Source organism: Lissotriton helveticus, chromosome 8, assembly GCF_964261635.1.
Source record: "Lissotriton helveticus chromosome 8, aLisHel1.1, whole genome shotgun sequence".
Taxonomy (NCBI): Eukaryota; Metazoa; Chordata; class Amphibia; order Caudata; family Salamandridae; genus Lissotriton; species Lissotriton helveticus.
The window spans coordinates 1,222,092,351-1,222,111,129 of record NC_136069.1 but is presented as its reverse complement, the minus strand read 5'-3'; the positions used below and the strand labels follow the sequence as shown (position 1 = coordinate 1,222,111,129).

Sequence of the window (18,779 nt, the reverse complement as noted above, 5' to 3'; positions counted from 1 at the left end):
TGACTATCCCTTAATGTGGGAACAGGATGAATTGAAATATCTGGGTATTCGCATCACCAGGAGTAAAGAAACTATGATGTGAGCCAACTACGGCACGGCACTTGATAAAATCACGTACAATATCACCAAGTGGCTGCACCTCCCACTTTCCATGGCCGGGCGAATTGCCCTCATCAAGATGGTGCTATTACCGAAACTACTGGATCTCTTTGTCAACATCCCCTATAATCCGGGGCGCTTCTTCTTTCGCTCCCTGCGATCTCAACTGACGAGACTGATCTGGGGCAGGTAACAAGCACGCCTCAGCCTTGACACTCTTATGCTTCCCTTTCATCAGGGTGGTTTTGAAGTTCCCCACTTCGAAAGGTATTATGACTGTGCCCAGGCGCATTTTGCTGTTTACTGGTTCCACCCTCCGCCATACATGGCGCATCTAGCCGTGGAGGGAGGCCATATGGCCCCCACGGCCAGCACCGGTTATATTCATACTTCGGTACGAATCAGGGAGTGTGATCCCTCTACTGTGGATTGTACAGTGTTGGCCTGGGGTCGAATAGCGCATGTCCTAGACACCTCGTTTCTCTATTCGCCCAAATTGCCACTGGTCAATGATCCCAGATTACAGGTCACTTGTGAAACTATTTGTCACAGGCTGCTCACTGAGTTGGGAATTAACACGTGGGGGGAATCTATATGTGAACGGGACTTTCCGGATGTCTAAACAGTTTTTCGGAGAGAAATCGCCCTCTGTTATGGATACCTTTCTATTGGCTAGGCGACGAGAGAACGTCTGGGCGATTACCCCGTCGTTCCCCACTGAGCCTGACACTTTTGCTCCACTACATGCTATAGTACATACAGACGCCCCACGACATGTCATATCTAAGCATGGGCGGATTTCACGGATCCACGATCCGCGAATTTTGCAGATTTGCGTATTGTTGATCCGCAAAATCCGCGGATTTGCAGATTTGCGGATTTACGGATTTGCGGATTGCGCTTGTGAAAGTCAAGGATGCAAAGGCCTCTATCCAGCATCACAGCTGATTTTCGACAGTAGATTTGGGAAGAAAGCACACCTGCCCAGCCTCGACAATGCTCACGATTGTTTTTGGGCTGATTTATGAATCACTGAATTTGAGCTTCAACTGTCCATCATAGTGGGTACATGGCGGGAAGACGGTTCACACCGCAAGTGTGTGGGCATGGCCAAACAGACAGGACTTACATGCGAGCACACATGCCTCTGGTGTGTATAAAAGGTCAGAGACCGATCAGAGCAGCAGATGAAGAGAAAGAAGCTCCTGGTCACAGGAACAGCCAGGGGATTGCGCTCGTGAAAGTCAAGGATGCAAAGGCCTCTATCCAGCATCACAGCTGATTTTCGACGGTAGATTTGGGAAGAAAGCACACCTGCCCAGCCTCGACAATGCTCACGATTGTTTTTGGGCTGATGTATGCATCACTGAATTTGAGCTTCAACTGTCCATCATAGTGGGTAAATGGCGGGAAGACGGTTCACACCGCAAGTGTGTGGGCGGGGCCAAACAGACGGGACTTACATGCGAGCACACTGCCTCTGGTGTGTATAAAAGGTCAGAGACCGTTCAGAGCAGTAGATGAAGAGAAAGAAGCTCCTGGTCACAGGAACAGCCAGGGGATTGCGCTCGTGAAAGTCAAGATTGCAAAGGCCTCTATCCAGCATCACAGCTGATTTTCGACGGTAGATTTGGGAAGAAAGCACACCTGCCCAGCCTCAACAATGCTCAAAATTGTTTTTGGGCTGATGTATGCATCACTGAATTTGAGCTTCAACTGTCCATCATAGTGGGTAAATGGCGGGAAGACGGTTCACACCGCAAGTGTGTGGGCGGGGCCAAACAGACGGGACTTACATGCGAGCACACATGCTTCTGGTGTGTATAAAAGGCCAGAGACCGATCAGAGCAGCAGATGAAGAGAAAGAAGCTCCTGGTCACAGGAACAGCCAGGGGATTGCGCTTGTGAAAGTCAAGGATGCAAAGGCCTCTATCCAGCATCACAGCTGATTTTCGACGGTAGATTTGGGAAGAAAGCACACCTGCCCAGCCTCGACAATGCTCACGATTGTTTTTGGGCTGATGTATGCATCACTGAATTTGAGCTTCAACTGTCCATCATAGTGGGTAAATGGCGGGAAGACGGTTCACACCGCAAGTGTGTGGGCGGGGCCAAACAGACGGGACTTACATGCGAGCACACATGCCTCTGGTGTGTATAAAAGGTCAGAGACCGATCAGAGCAGCAGATGAAGAAAAAGAAGCTCCTGGTCACAGGAACAGCCAGGGGATTGCGCTCGTGAAAGTCAAGGATGCAAAGGCCTCTATCCAGCATCACAGCTGATTTTCGACGGTAGATTTGGGAAGAAAGCACACCTGCGCTCACGATTGTTTTTGGGCTGATGAATACGTCACTGAATTTGAGCTTCAACTAGGGCACATGCTTTATTGATATCTGTAAGTGCTTCCTGTTGAGGTTTGATTTTTGTGACAGGACCATCGTGCCAGAATGAACCCTGCCCTTCATATCACCGATGTGCGCAGGGTCCATTGAGTGAGCTGTCAATAAAGCAGGTGCTCGAGCACCAGCTTTATTTTATCTATTAGTGCTTCCTGTTGAAGCTAACTTAGTAACTATTTTTGGATGGCGCTGGCAGCTTGCCGGCACCATCCTAAAATAGTTACAACTTCTTCAAGCTTGAAGGCTTGAACTTTTGCCCCCCGGATCCGCCGCTCGCAGATTTGCGGATTTTTGGTCAATTTGCGGGAGTTCGCGGATCGCGAATTTACCGAAGATCCGCGAAATCCGCGAGCGGAACGGATTTTGTGCTCATACTTAGTCATATCCACGCTTTATAAACACATGCAAGAAGCACCGAGCTCCACGGGCCAGACGGGATTGGGACGGGAACCTTCTGGAACCTCTGACAGATGAACAATGGGAGACTAGCTGCACATTAACACATGCAATAACCGGTAATAACAGGTTAAGGCTCTTACATTACAAATTCCTCCACCGAATATACCACACCCCTGCTCGACTACACAAGATTCACCTAAGCAAAACTGACTGCTGCCTCCGCTGCGGTGCAGCCGGAGCTGACTTTATGCACCTAGCCTGGGTCTGCCCTCAGGTAACTGCTTATTGGGTACGGGTTTTCGAGGGGCTCTCTGACATGCTGGGCGTTGCCATACCCCCCTGCCCCTTGAAGGCATTACTGGGATTGACACAATCAGTTGTTACGGTTCGCAAGAAATTCTTTGCCATTAGTCTGTTACAGGCCAAGCGCTTAGTTGCATGCCGCTGTGGACGAGGGCGAGCTCCTAAATTTAAGTGCTGGATCCAGACCATGACCACATGGCAGGAACGCTTACATGATTATGCTGAACTTCTACCTCTGAGTTCACGGCCAAAGGACATTTGGGCTCCGCTAGTATCCTACCTTCTTCGACAGCAGGCTGAGGGGGTAGATGGGCGGGATGATGCTACCACTGTTGACGACAATGTCTCACAGTCTCATACCTAGCACTGTGCTTGCAAATATGTATTTGGTCCTTGTTCAGTGTGGGCCCCTCTGATATGCACACTTACCTGAAATGACCCTTTTGGACTACATGCGTTATGGCGGAGAGTCACAAACTGTATGGGGGCTCGATAGGCCATGCTGGGCCTCCCACATTGCCAGGTTGGTCTCTTATCATAGTAGGAGACTGTTAATCGCAGGACTTGGGTTTGACTATTGTTTTCCTTGTTTTTTCCTTTTATCTTCGAGTATGCTGGTTACTTCTGACATGCTTCCTTCATTGCCTATTGTGGGAAATGTTTGATAGGGGGGTGGGAAGGGTAATGTTTAAACTGTTTTCTGCGTCATTATGACTTCACATCAACGCTTGCATGGGAAGATGCTACTACTATGCTGAATCATCAGGTGTACTGTTGCTTGAGCTCTTTGCATTATTGTACCATGCTTTCAATATACAATAAAGGTTTTTGAAACAAAAAAAAAAAAGTTTGTCTGAGGAGAATGTGAAAGACGATTAGAGAGAGCCCCAGATCCGTGTCAAAGGGTGCAAGAAAAGGGAACTGATGTCAATGCCTTAGAGTGGATGCTTTAAGGCTCCGTCACCATGGCTTCACTTCCTCTGTTGAGAAGGAGTTAATGACACCTACTGGAGGCGGATAGTTTTAAAAGTTTCCAGATCCAACCAAACACCTGCAGACATTCCGCAAGTAGAAGTACCCATCAAAAATTGTCAATAATAAATTAACACATTTTTTACAGTAAGTCAAAGAAATGACTGTTAAATATGCAACTAATAGATTACAACACCTACCCATTTTACTATCTTTGCCTGTTTGTTCTTCTGGGCGAATTAATGGTATTTTGTTCTATAGGAAAAAAAATAAGAAGTAAAGCAGATACATGAGGAATACAAGGTTTTCAAACATTCTATTGTTGTTTTTGAAAAATGAGAAAGAAGTTTTCAAAAACTTTCACTGTTACCATTAATCACTGCTCATGATGGAATGGTATTGCTATTGTAGGTCTCAGCATAGTCCCCAAAATTGCATAGCTGCATGATAACATAACAACATACATAATAATCTCACAACATTTTGGAATTTGTTGTATGTCAATTGTGAATTTTTTTGTCATTTTGTAATTGTGCACTTTTGTGTCACCCACAGAAGACAAGTTCAAAAATAATAAGTTACTTACCTTCGGTAACGATATATCTGTACAAGACATATATTAGTTATAGATTCCTCAACTTAGAATTACCCCAGTCGTCAGACTGGATCAGAAAAAAAGATTCATACCAGTATCCCTGCGTGTCGATAGGTGGTGTCGGTTGACTCCGTGTTCCTCTTCGGCATCGTGGTCGCTGGGATGACATTGCGGAATCTACTTCGACGCCACACTCGCACACTCTAATTAGTTCTTTACACGACATTCCTTGCCAGAAGCACAGAGCCATGCAAGAAACTGGCCACTGGTGCACACAACTAGGGCCCTGCAAGGGAGTCCTTAAACCTAGAAGTCAGTTTGCACAACGGTAAGGAACCTATAGCACAAGTTACTACTTGTGTAACGATATATCTGTAAGAGACATTAGTTAGTGATAGATTCCTTACCTTAGAATATCCCCAGGCGTCAGACTGGATCCGGAATTTTTTTGCGTAGCAGTACCCATGCGCGTCGGTAGGCGTTGTCCGCAGCTCCACGTCCGTCATCGGCTTCGTGTGCGCCGTGATGACATCGTCGGAGTACTTAGACGCCGCCTCCGCGTGCTGACATCAGTTCTTATACACAGCTTTTCCGCGCCAGATACACAGAGCCATGATAGAACCAACACTGGTGCCATGAAACTAGGGCCCTGAAAGGGGATGACCTTAACCCTAGATATCGGTTCGCAGAACGGGGAGGATGGGTGGGTCGGTAAGGAATCTATCACTAACTAATGTCTCTTACAGATATATTGTTACACAAGTAGTAACTTGTGCATCTGAAAGAGACACGTTAGTGATAGATTCCTTACCATAGAATAGATACCCTAACAATACCAATCCCGGTGGTGGGTCTGCGAACCAATAATCACACCAGAAAGTCCTGGAAGACGGAACGGCCAAAGAAGCCATCCCTCCGGACTTGGCTGTCCAGGCAGTAGTGTCTTGCGAACGTGTGCAGCGAGGCCCATGTAGCTGCCTGACAAATGTCCTGCAAGGGCACACCTCGGCCCAGGGCAGTTGCAGTTGCCGTGGCCCGAGTGGAATGAGCCCTCAACCCAACAGGAGGTTCCTTCTTAGCCAAGGAGTAACACGCCTGGGTGCACAAGATGATCCACCGAGAGATGGTCCGCTTGTGCACCGCCCGTCCCTTCTTAGCGCCCACGTAACCAACAAAGAGTTGATCATCCACCCGGAACTGGCGTGTGCGATCCAGATAGATAGTAAGAGAGCGCACGTTTTGGGTTCAGACGGTGGAGCCGCTCTTCCTCTTTAGAGGATGCTGAGGCTGAAAGAAGGTGGGCAAGCTGATGGACTGCCCAATGTGGTAGGCCGTGACAACCTTGGGCAGGAAAGAGGGTCTTGTCCGCAACACAACCTTGTCCGGATGGACAGAGAGAAAAGGAGGTGTGGAAGAAAGAGCCTGGAGCTCACTCACCCTCCTGGCAGAGGTGATGGCAACCAGGAAAGCAGTCTTTGAAAGTAAGAAGACGGAGAAGACAGTTATGGAGCGGCTCAAAGGGAGCACACATGAGATAAGTAAGTACAAGGTTCAAGTCCCACTGAGGCATCACAAATGGAACAGGAGGGAACATGTGTGTGATGCCCTTCAAAAACTTATTTACAGTTGGGGACTTGAACAAAGATGGCTGATCAGGTAGCCTTAAGAAGGCAGAAAGGGCAGAAAGGTAGCCCTTGAGAGTGCCCAGAGCAGAGCCCTGCTGGGCAAGAGAAAGAGGGAAGAGGAGAACCTAAGAAAGATGGGCAGAGAGTGGATCCACAGCCTTTGCTGTGCACCATGCCACAAATCTGCAGGCGTATACCGACTTTGTGGAGGGACGCCTGGCTGCCAGAATGACATTACAGACTTCAGGAGGCAAGTCAAATGGCATCAACTGTCGCCGCTCAATCTCCAAGCTTGTAGGTGGAGACTGGACAGGTTCGGGTGGAGGACCGTCCCCTGCAGCTGCGACGAAAGGTCCTCCTGAAGAGGCAGACGAATCGGGGGATCGACAGACATGCTGAGTAGCTCTGGATACCAGTATCTTAGTGGCCAGTCTGGAGCCACAAGGATAACCTGGGCCCAGTCGCGCCTGATCTTCTTCAGCACTCTGGGCAGAAGTGGTATAGGCGTACAATAGACCGCAACTCAACTCGCGACGAAAAGCGTCGCCGAGCGAGTGCCGCCTTGGAAATTCCAACGCGCAGAACTGATGACATTGCACGTTCTCTTCTGTGGCGAATAAATCTAACCAAGGCTCTCCCCACTGCTGAAAGATGCCTTGCGCCACGTCTGAGTTCAGACGCCATTCGTGATCCATCATGCACCAAAGGCTGAGTTCATCCGCCCTGGCGTTCCGAGAACCTGCCAGGTGTTGAACCACCAGAGTCACGCCCTGATGTTCTAGCCACTGCCAGAGGGGCAGAGCCTCCTGGCAAAGGGTCCACGACCCCACCCCGCCCTGTTGTTGCAGTACCACATGGCGGTGGTGTTGTCCATGAACACCTGCGCTACACTCCCTGGAAGGAGGGGAGGAATGCCTTCAGTGCAAGCAGGATCACCCGCAGCTCCAAAAGGTTGATGTGGAGCTGGGACTCCGCCGGAGACCAGAGGCCTCTGATCTCCGCCTCTCACAACTACGTGCTCCGGTTGGGATAGGGAGAGGAATCTGCCACTGACCCAATCGCGGTCCGTGAGCCACCACTTCAACTGTCTTGCAGTGCCCTCCGAGATCAAGACATGGTCGGACAAGTTGCCCTGATGCTGGGCCCACTGAAACTTCAGGTCCCACTGCAGAGCTTGCATCGGCCACCTGGCGTGATGCACCAGAAGGATGCAGGAGGCCATCGACCCCAGAAGCCACAGCGTCAACCTGACCGAGACTCGGGATAAAGGCTGAAAGATCGGAATCGGAGCCTGAATATCCCGAACCCGCTGCTCGGGAGGATAATCCCGAAACTGTGCAGAGTCCAGAACCGCTCCGATGAAGAGGAGCTTCTGAGAGGGACACAGGTGTGACTTCGGCACATTGATGGAGAACCCCAGCAGGTGCAGGAGGTCGCCCGTAGTCTGGAGATGGCTGACGACTTTCTGGGGCGAGCCCGCCTTCAACAACTAGTGAAATGAAATGAAATGAAAGTGAGTTTTATAAAGCGCGTTACTACCCGGAGGCCTCGTAGCGCCTAACCAGTCGTCGAGGTAGGGGAAGACTGAAACCCCTAACCTGCGCAGATGAGCTGCGACCACCGCCATCACTATTGTGAACACCCGTGGGGCGCTGGTAAGGCCGAAGGGGAGCACAGTAAACTGAAAATTCTCGTGGCCTACCATGAACCGCAGGTAACGCCGGTGGGCCGGCAGGACGGGGATGCGAAAATAAGCGTCCTGCAAGTCCCACACTACCATCCAGTCTCCAGGGTCTAGGCCTGAGCCAATGTTAGCATCTTGAACTTCTCCTTCCGGAGGAAGCCGTTGACGTTCCGTAGGTCCAAGATAGGGCGTAGGCCCCCTTTGCCCTTCTTGGGTACCAGAAAGTAGTGGGAGTAACAACCACACCCTACTTCTGGCCCCAGAACGCCCTCGATGGCCCCCTTGGCCAAGAGGGCCGTAACTTCCTCTTGCAGAAGTTGCAAGTGATCCCCGGACACGCGGTGGTATTGCGGTGGCATGGCTGGAGGGGTCGCCTCGAAGGGGAGGGAGTAGCCCCTTCGGACGATTTGCAGCACCCACCTGTCCGATGTGACAGTGCGCCAGTGGAGGTGGTGATGGCGAACCCTGCCCCCCACTGGCGTCACATGGGCCTGAAAGCACGGACTAGGAGGGTTTGAGGCGGATGCTGCAGGGGCAGGAGTGGACTGGACTCACTGTTGTCCCCGACCGCCACCATGGCAGTTTCCACGTCCGCCACTGAGCTGGATGGTAGTCTGCGGCACGTGGCTGGCAGAACGTGTAGGGGCGCCCTTCCTTGGCCACGAAAGGGGCGAAAAGCAGCCGTTTGCTGGCGCGGGGCCGAGAGGCCCAAGGACTTGGCCGTAGCCCTGGAGTCCTTAAAGCACTCAAGCGCATGGTCTGCCTTGTCGCCAAAGAGGCGACGGCCATCGAACGGCATGTCCATAAGTGTGTTTTGGACATCGGCCGAGAAATTGGTGGACCTCAACCAGGCGTGACGACGAATCGCAACCGTCGTTGCCATCGCTCTGTCTAGAGAGTCGGTAGTGTCCAGCCCACACCGGATGGAATACCGTGCCGCATCTCGGCCTTCCACAAGGGCCTGGACGAGTTTAGCCCGAACCTCCATCGGGCATTCAGGCAGCACGGCCACGACCGTGTCCCACAGAGAGTGGGTGTAGCGGCCCAAGAGGCACGCGGTATTGACTGACCGCAATCCCAAACTCAGGGAGGAGAATACCTTTTTCCCGTAAGTCTCGTACCGCTTAGATCCCGGTCTGGGGGAGCCGACGGGAATGCGGTCTGGGAATTGGAGGCCTGGATAACCAGGCTCTCAGGGGTGGGGTGGGTAGACAGAAAGCAAAGATCACCCGGAGCCGGGCGGTGGCGTCTGGCCACGTTCCTATCCACAGGCTGCCCTGTGGCGGGCCTGGACCAAGTGCCCAAAAGAATGTCTGACAAGGCCTCATTAAACGGCAGCAGAGGCTCGGCCGAGCTTGACTGCGGTTTAAGGACCTCATTGAGGAGGTTAGTCCTCACGGCCACGACGGGGAGCTCAAGGCCCAGGGCCTTGGCCGCCCTCATCAGCACCACGCTATAAGCAGCCCCCTCCTCCGTAGCCACGCTAGGAGGGGAGACAAAACCAGTGTTGTACGAAGTGTCCAGACCGCTGGCCTCCCCAAGCTCTCCTGTCCAGTCCGCAGAAGACTGACACTCACGTGCCAGAGGGTCCTCAGACCCCTCCCAATCCTCCTCATCACCCACCGCCTGGTACTTAGGCTCAAAAGATGGGGTCGGGTCATAGAAATAAAAATCTCCCATTTGCGTCGAGAGCGGCGCCGAGCGGCACTGCTCCGGCGCCGGACCCGAATCGAGGGCAGGACCAGGGACAACGTTGTCCTGGGACGGCGCCGGGGATGACACCCGTGGGGCCGGCGAGGTCGTGAGGTCTACCGGCGGCGACCTGGACCCGGAACCGGACCCAGAGGGGCCCTGCGGCGTCGGGACCGAAGTCGCCGGCAGCGCCGGGGCCGAAGCACCCGACGGCGTAAATCAATGTGCTGAAGTCACACCTGTGTCCCGCGTGGGGACCCAGTCGGAGCCGCTTGGCCTGAAGGCGCCGTGGAACCCGACGGAGGAGCGAGCGACCTCATGGCCATGAGGAAGTCTGCAATCTCCCCCGGCGTCGCGTCCTGCCCAGGGACCGGCGTGTGTGGAGCAGGCCGCGACACCTGCGGCTCCAGCGGAGCTGCATGGGCAGTGTCGCCCAAACCCCTGGCCGCGTCGCGTGAGCATCCGGGGAGTCAGAAGAGCGATGATGCCTCTTCGACTTCTTGTGCCTCTTAACTGAGGACTTTGAACCCGAAGAGTCGAATAGACTTCGAAAAGGGATCAAAAAGGATCTCAAAAGGTTAGTCAAAAAGTGACTAGGGTACAACTTTTTCCAGATCTGCGCTAGCTGGCTCGGAAAAAAGAAGAACTGACATCAGCACGCGGAGGCTGCGTCTAAGTACTCCGACGACGTCATCACGGCTCCCACGACGCCGACGACGGACGCGGAGGACGCATACTGACGCGCATGGGTACTGCTACGCAAAAAAATCCCTAATCCAGTCTGACGCCTGGGGATATTCCAAAGTAAGGAATCTATCACTAGCATGTGTCTTTCAGATACTAATATATGTCTCTTACAGATATATTGTTATCGAAGGTAAGTAACTTGTTCATCTGAAATAGACTATTAGTTATAGATTCCTTACTATAGAATCAATACCCAACAATACCAGCCCCGGAGGTGGGTCTGCAAAATAAGTTCACACCAGGAAGTCCTGGAGAACAGAACGGCAAAAGAAGCTGTATCTCTGAACTTGAGAATCCAGACAATAGTGTTTTGTGAACGTGTGCAGAGATGCCCAGGTGGCTGCCTGGCATATATCATGAAGGGGAACTACACGTCCCAAAGTAGTAGTGGCTGACGTCGTCCTGGTGGAATAGGCGAGCAGTCCCACTGGAGGCTCATTCTTTGCCAAAGAGTAGCACATTTTTATGCAAAGAACAACAAATCTAGAGATGGTACATTTTTGCACAGCCCGACCTTTTTTGGTGCTCACATAGCCAACAAAGAGTTGGTCATTGTCTTGTGCGTTCCAGATAAAAGTATAGCGTATGTTTTGGATCCAGACAGTGGAGCCTCTCCTACTCCTTTGAGGGGTGTGAAGGCAGAAAGAAGATGGGCATAGTGATGGTCTGTCCAATGTGGAAAGAAGTAACCACCTGGGGAAGAAGAACAAGTTACTTGCCTTCGGTAACACTTTTTCCGGTGGATACAGTATCAGCCTGTGAATTCCTCACCTTGTGAACTTCCCCTTCGACAGCAGCATTCTGAAATGTTTTGTAGCTCTCCACGCAAATGAGGACGACGTCAGAGAAGCATGGCTCCGCTCGCGGCTCCGCTTACGTCACCAGAGCCATAAGAGAGCTTCATCGGCGTGATGACGTCACTTCTGCCCTTTTTTCCGTGCCTTCGAGGTACAAGGACAGACCGACACAAATATATATACAGTATACACAGTACACAGTATTCAAACCAAAACACAGAGTGTGAAATCAATGCAGCAAAGCAAACAGAATAAAACACTTCCATTGAAAGTAACAGATAGAAATTATCAACATTGCATGTATACAAGGGTGGACAAATGGGGAGGCGGGTGGGTCAGTGAGGAATCCACAGGCAGATACTGTATCCACAAGAAAAAGCGTTACTGAAGGTAAGTAACTTGTTCTTCTGATGGATACATCTGCCAGTGGATTCCTCACCTTGTGAATAGAGTCCCATTGCAATCTCCTCTCCCGGAGGAGGGTGTCCACCCTTTTATACCAAAAAGTCCTGTAGGACGGAACGCGCAAAGTGTCCGTCCCTCCTCACCTAAGAATCTAAGCAGTAATGCTTTGCGAAAGTGTGGAGGGAGGCCCAAGTTGCCGCTCTATAAATGTCCTCCACAGGAACACCCCTAGACAAGGCAGATGTAGAAGACTTTGCTCTGGTAGAGTGAGCTCTTAAACCCTCTGGAGGATCCTTACCGGCCAAAAAATAACAGATCTTGATGCACAAGATAATCCATCTGGAAAGGGTGCGCTTTTGCACTGCTCTTCCTTTCCTGCAGCCAATGAAGCCCACGATGAGCTGGTCATCCACCGAAAGTCTTTAGTTCTATCGAGGTAAAAACTCACCACCCTTTTAGGGTCTAGGCGGTGAAGTTGCTCCTCCTCCTTGGAAGGGTGATGGGGAGTATAGAAGGTAGGAAGGGTAATTGACTGCCCCAGATGGAAGTGAGTTACCACCTTAGGCAGAAAAGCAGCCCTGGTCCTGAGTACCATTCTATCAGCATTAATGGTCAAGAACGGGGGTTTCGAACTCAGAGCTTGAAGCTCACTTACCCTCCTTGCAGAGGTAATGGCAACAAGAAAAGCTGTTTTAAAAGACAATAGTCTCAAAGGAAACTTGTGCAAGGGCTCAAATGGAGAACCCATCAAGTAGGTTAAGACAAGATTTAAGTCCTATTGAGGTACAATAAATAGAGTGGGCGGAAATTTGTTGGTAAGGCCCTTAATGAACCGTAACACAATAGGTGATTTAAACAAGGACAGCTGAACCGGCAAGCAAAGGAACGCCGACAAAGGCCAATAAATATCCCTTCACAGTAGCCAAAGCAAAGCCTTGCTGAGCTACAGAAAGAGCAAACTGAAGTATGTTGGATAAACAAGCCCTCAAAGGGTCAATGGACTTCTCTTCACACCATGAGACAAACTTGGACCACCTATAAGAATAGATAGACTTGGTGGAGTGACGCCTAGCTGACAAAATAACATCCAGCATGTCAGATGGGAGAGAAAAAGAATTTAGGTTGCCCCGTTCAATCTCCAGGCATGAAGGTGTAAGCTCTAGAGGTGGGAGTGTAGAACCTGCCCTTGCGACTGCAAGAGGAGGTCTGCCCTGAGAGGGAGACGGAGCGGTGGGCACGAGGAGAGATGGAGAAGATCTGTACAAAACACCCTTCTTGGCCAATCCAGGGCAATCAATATGACTTGGGCCTGGTCTTGGCGAATCTTCCTCAGAACCCGAGGAATCAAGGGTATGGGAGGAAACGCGTAAAGGAGTTGTGAGCCCCAACTCAACTGAAATGCGTCCCCCAAAGCTCCCTGCAATGGATACTGGAGACTGCAGAATGACGGGCAGTGAGCATTCTCGTGAGTGGCGAATAGGTCCACCTGAGGGGTTTCCCACGTCCAAAAGACGTGACGAACTACCTCTGGATGAAGCCTCCACTCGTGATCGGCTGAGAAATGCCGACTGAGACTGTCTGCACGAACGTTCAGAACTCCGGCCAGATGATTTGCCATTAGACAAATCTGATGGTCCTGAACCCAGGACCAGAGTCGTAGAGCCTCTCTGCAAAGGCAATGAGATCCTACTCCTACCTGTGTGTTGACATACCACATCGCGGTCGTGTTGTCCGTTAGGACTTGAACTGACTGACCGCGAAGGGAAGGAAAGAAGGCCTTGAGCACTAAACGTATCGCCCGCAACTCTAGAAGGTTGATGTGAAGCAACCTTTCCTCAGGAGACCAAAGGCCCTTGATCTCCAGATCCCCCAGATGAGCACCCCACCCTAGGATGGATGCATCCGTTATCACTGTGGCTACCGATGGAGGCAGATGAAAGGGCTTTCCTTGATACAGACTGCCTTCCACACTCCACCAAGATAGATCCGTCGCAGCTTCTCTGAAGATCCTCACTGACTCCCTGAGATCTCCGTTGTGCTGATACCACAGCCTGCGGAGACACTACTGGAGTGCCCTCATGTGCCAGCGTGCATGGTCGACCAACAGGATACAGGAAGCCATCAGACCGAGCAGACAAAGGACCTTCAGGACTGGAAAAACCGCTCCATTGTAAAATAAAGGAATAATTTCCTGTATGTCGAGAATCCTTTGTGGAGGAGGGAATGCCCGACACACATGGTATCCAGTACCGCACCTATGAACAGGTTGCGCTGAGAGGGCACAAGGTGAGATTTGGGCACGTTTATCGAGAAAACCAACCTGTACAACAACTGAGTTGTAACCTGCAGATGATGTAGCACCTTCTCTGGCAACTGTGCTTTGTTCAGCCAGTCGTCCAAATAAGGGAATACTGGTATCCCCGACCTTCTGAGATGGGCTGCCACCACTGCCATCACCTTGGTGAAGACTCGAGGTGCAGTAGTAAGACCAAACGGAAGAACCGCAAACTGGTAATGTTGCAATCCTACCGGATCGGGATATGAAAATATCTTCCTGCAAGTCGATTGACACCATCCAGTGCTCTTGCTGCAGCGCCTGAAGAACCTGCACAAGGGTGAGCATCTTGAACTTCTCCTGCTTCAGAAAGAGGTTCAAAACCCTAAGGTCCAGGATTGGACGAAGTCTGCCATCTTTTTTGGGGATCAGGAAATACCGGGAGTAGCATCCCTGACCCCTTTCCTGCTCCAGGACCACCTCTATCGCACCTTTTCTCTGTAACGCCAGGACTTCCTCCTGCAGGAGAAGTAGGTAGTCCATTGTGCAAAATCCTTGACAAGGAGGGTAATTTGGAGGAAATTCCCGAAAGGGAAGAGCATACCCATTCTCTACAAGATTGAGAACCCAAAGGTCTGATGTGACAGATTCCCAATCCTGTAGAAAATGAGTACGCCGACCCAACATGATCCGGAATGGGGGATCTAGGGCTGCTTTGCTGTGGCAGGAGGAGGGTGGGAAGAGGAAGAGGAGGAGAAGGAAGAGGAGGCCTGACGACCTCGACCACGGGTCCTGTTTCTGCCCCTGTACGATTTGTACAGGGAATTCTGCTGCTGCTGCTGTTGCTGTGGATGCTTGTAAGAACGAAAGGAAGACCTTCCGAATCCCCTGAATCTCTTATTTGAAGATCCTCTGGTTTGTAGGCCTAGAGACCTAGCCGTCGCTTTACTGACCTTGAATCTTTCCAAGGCTGCATCAGCCTTCTTGCCAAACAGATCCGATCCATCAAAAGGAAGATCTATCTAAGTCACCTGTACATCAGGAGAAAACTCAGAAGATTTCAGCAAAGCAGCCCTTCTAGTGGCAACAGAAGAACCCATGACCCTTGCCACAGAGTCCGTCGTATCCAAACCGCTCTGTATTACCTGACAAGCGGCAGCCTGTGTATCAGCTGGAACCTCACTGAAGTTCTGCCTATTCTCCACAGGTAATTTCGGAACCAACTGCTTCGCGGAATCCATAAGAGCATGGATATAACTCCCTAAAGAACAAGTTACTTACCTTCGGTAACGCTTTTTCTGGTACATACAATATCTGCCTGTGGATTCCTCATCTTGTGAATATCCCCTTGCGTCAGCAACATTCGGAAATTCTTTTCGTAGCTTCGCGCCAACGTGGACTTGGACGTCATAGAGGCACAGCATCGCTCGCGACTCCGCTGACATCACCGACGCCTATAATAGGCCCACGCCGGCGTGATGACATCAGTTCCGCCCTTTTTTCCGTGCCTTCGAGGCACACGGACAGACCGACAACAGTAGATATATACACAGTATACAATAGTCAAGATAACATGCACAGTGTAAGGACAATGCAGTAATTCAAGAAGAATAACAGATATACATTAAAACATTGCCATTATCTAAGGTATAGAAGAGTGGACAACAGGGAGGCCGGTGGGCATGTGAGGAATCCACAGGCAGATACTGTATCTACCAGAAAAAGCGTTACCGAAGTAACTTGTTCTTCTGATAGATACATCTGCCAGTGGATTCCTCACCTTGTGAATAGAGTCCCACAGCAGTCCCCACTCCCGGAGGAGGGTGTCCACTCTCCTATACCAGAAAATCTTGAAGGACAGAGCGCGCAAAATGGCCGTCCCTCCTCATCTCGCTATCCAAGCAGTAATGCTTTGTAAAAGTGTGGAGGGAGGCCCATGTCGCTGCTCTACAAATGTCCTCTACAGGAACACCTCTAGACAAAGCAGATGTTGATGACTTTGCTCTAGTAGAATGAGCCCTTATACCCTCTGGAGGTTCCTTACCAGCCAGGGCGTAGCAGATCTTGATGCATAGTATGATCTATCTTGAGAGTGTGCGCTTGTGCACAGCTCGTCCTTTCTTGCAGCCAGCAAATCCCACAAAGAGCTGGTCATCCACTCGATAGTTTTTAGTTCTATCAAGGTAAAAGCTCACCACCCTCTCAGGGTCCAGACGGTGAAGATGCTCCTCCTCCTTAGAAGGGTGAGGGGGAGGATAGAAGGTAGGTAGGGTAATGGACTGTCCTAAATGGAAAGGAGTAACCACCTTAGGCAGAAAAACAGCCCTGGTCCTAAGAACCATTCGTTCAGCACGAGCGGTCAAGATTGGGGGCTTTGAACTAAGAGCTTGAAGCTCACTTACCCTCCTTGCCGAGGTAATTGCGACAAGAAAACAGTCTTAAAAGACAAAAGTCTCAAAGGACACCTGTGTAAAGGCTCAAAAGAAGAACCCATTAAATATGTAAGGACTAGGTTCAAGTCCCATTGAGGCACAATAAAGGGAGTAGGCGGAAACTTATTAGTTAAACCCTTTAAAAATCTCAGTACAACGGGAGATTTAAACAAAGATGGTTGATCCAGTAAACAGATAAAAGCTGATAAAGCTGATAAATAACCTTTTACAGAAGCTATAGCAAAACCCTGCTGTGCCAATGAAAGTACAAACTGAAGTATTTCTGACAACCGAGCTCTCAAAGGATCAACAGAATTCTCTCCACACCAGGATACAAATTTAGACCACCTATATGAATAGATGGACTTGGTGGAGTCACGCCTAGCCGATAAAATGACATCCACCACATCAGGTGGGAGAGAAAAGAAATTCAGGTTGCCCCGTTCAATCTCCAGGCATGAAGGTGTAAGGTCTGGAGGTGGGGGTGTAGAACCTGCCCCTGCGACTGTGAGAGGAGGTCTGCCCTGAGAGAATGGGATGGAACCGGAGATGGATTCGCTGTCTGTGAGGTGGTTAGTTAGGACCTAGTTTCCATAGGAAATCCGCAACATTCTATTAGGAATAACTTTGGCGCCGGTTGATGGATCTTTGCGAATTTCTCAAAGAAGATGGCCTGCTCCGCTCCGCTCCTTTCCTGAAAGTTTTGGGGGATTCGTCAAGTGGGGGCTGAGAAAAAAGGGGGGTCCCAAAACGTGTTTTCCCCATGTTATTTCCCATAGGACGATTAGACACGGCTACAGCCCGAACGGCTGAACGGAATTACTAGAAATTTGGCAAAATGCTAGAGTCGGATTCGTAGATCACGCTTTTGCTTAAATGGTGTAAATCCCTCCAGTAGTTCCTGAGAAAATTAAAAGGAAAAAAAGTATATATCTGGGCCGAGCCTAACCACACATCTCATCGTGAGATCTGATTGGCTGTCAGTACTTCATCCAAGAAGTGTTGGCAGCCATCTTGGGACCAATATACATGATAGCACCTCATTAAAAAGCATTGCAGTTAATATAATGTTTTAGGACTTTAGTTACATTATAAACTAATTGTTGATGGTACCATACACATTTTAGGAATTGTGGTGTGTTCTAAGGTGATTTTAACATGTGAAAAAGCCTTCTGCTGGGATATCATGAATCATGTTTGAAAGAAAACTATTATCTCATGCTTTTCCCACAGTGGTTTGGAAGGGGATCTATAAGCTAAACTGAAAGCATATTTTCTGTAAATTCACATTATCTTTCTCAGTCATGTGAGAATGAAGTCTGACATTCTCAGTAAAACATGTATATCCAACAAGGACAGAGACTGTCAGTTGATTCCTTTGTGTTCTACTGCAGCCTCCTAGAGTGTTCTAAGAACAACTAGAGCGCTAACAGTCTTACTTATGACAAAAGTATGGCACACCAGAAGCCATCTTGATTGGAATGAAGTGGTAAGTCTGAAAACATTTAATCTAAAAAGGAACAAAATGAGGGGGTTCATTTTGCCATAGAAATTATGATTAGTGCTTCAGAAAGAAAAATTAGGGCACACTTTGAGTGACTTCTCAAATCCTCTACCATACCAGCAGCAGACTTCCCTGGTGAGCAGTAGCTTTACTACAGTGATCTAATGAGCAACTAGAGTGCTAACATTCAGAATTTATGGAAAATGTGTGACACATCTGAATGCCTTCTTGATGGAACCAAAGTAAACAAGCATTGAAAATGCAATAGATCTCGCCCTCATTTAAGTTAAAGCCATTCTGTTTGTAATGAGGTGGCTTTTTAGCTTTTCTTTTATTAGTGTTTTTCAAACTTTCATGTAAATAACATGCATATGTATGCATATGTCAATACCAATTGCTCTGAAGCATTGGGAGGAACGATGAATAAAACGAGCATTTTCCACAAACTGCAGCCATGACTTCTTTACTGCCCCGAGGAGGAGGTGGATACCTCGAAACGCGTCGGCACACGAACCAAAGTGAAGCAGGAGGGCAGGTTGCTAATGAAGGCCGGATGGTTAGAGCGTTGTCGCGTGCGCTCTCAATGCTTCAGAGCAATTGGTATTGACATTTCACACACGGCAGCCTGGTCGTGGGGAGTTGCACCATCAGTAACTGGACAGCAAGTGTTCTCGCCAGTTATTTGAGGCTGTAATCGGAACTTTTCCAAGGTCACAAGCACAGCGCTCTTCACGCAAAATAGCCTGTCCGAACGCTCCACAAACCTACTTAAGGTAATAATGATGTAAATAATTATGAAAAAAAGTGATGGCTGCAATAACGGACCTCATCTCCCAGGAGGCATTAGAAC

At 49.7% G+C, this 18,779-nt stretch overlaps 1 protein-coding gene across 14 annotated transcripts in view; it reads right to left on the bottom strand.

The window, feature by feature from the left end:
- Positions 1 to 18,779, bottom strand: part of LOC144773261 (uncharacterized) — a 7,170,044-nt gene that overhangs the window by 3,402,706 nt on the left and 3,748,559 nt on the right. For all 14 annotated transcript variants that reach the window (XM_078658159.1, XM_078658161.1, XM_078658167.1 and 11 more), the window contains one exon: positions 4,374 to 4,428. In XM_078658159.1, coding sequence (XP_078514285.1) covers positions 4,374 to 4,428 — 55 coding nt within the window. The remainder of the gene's footprint in view (positions 1 to 4,373; positions 4,429 to 18,779) is intronic.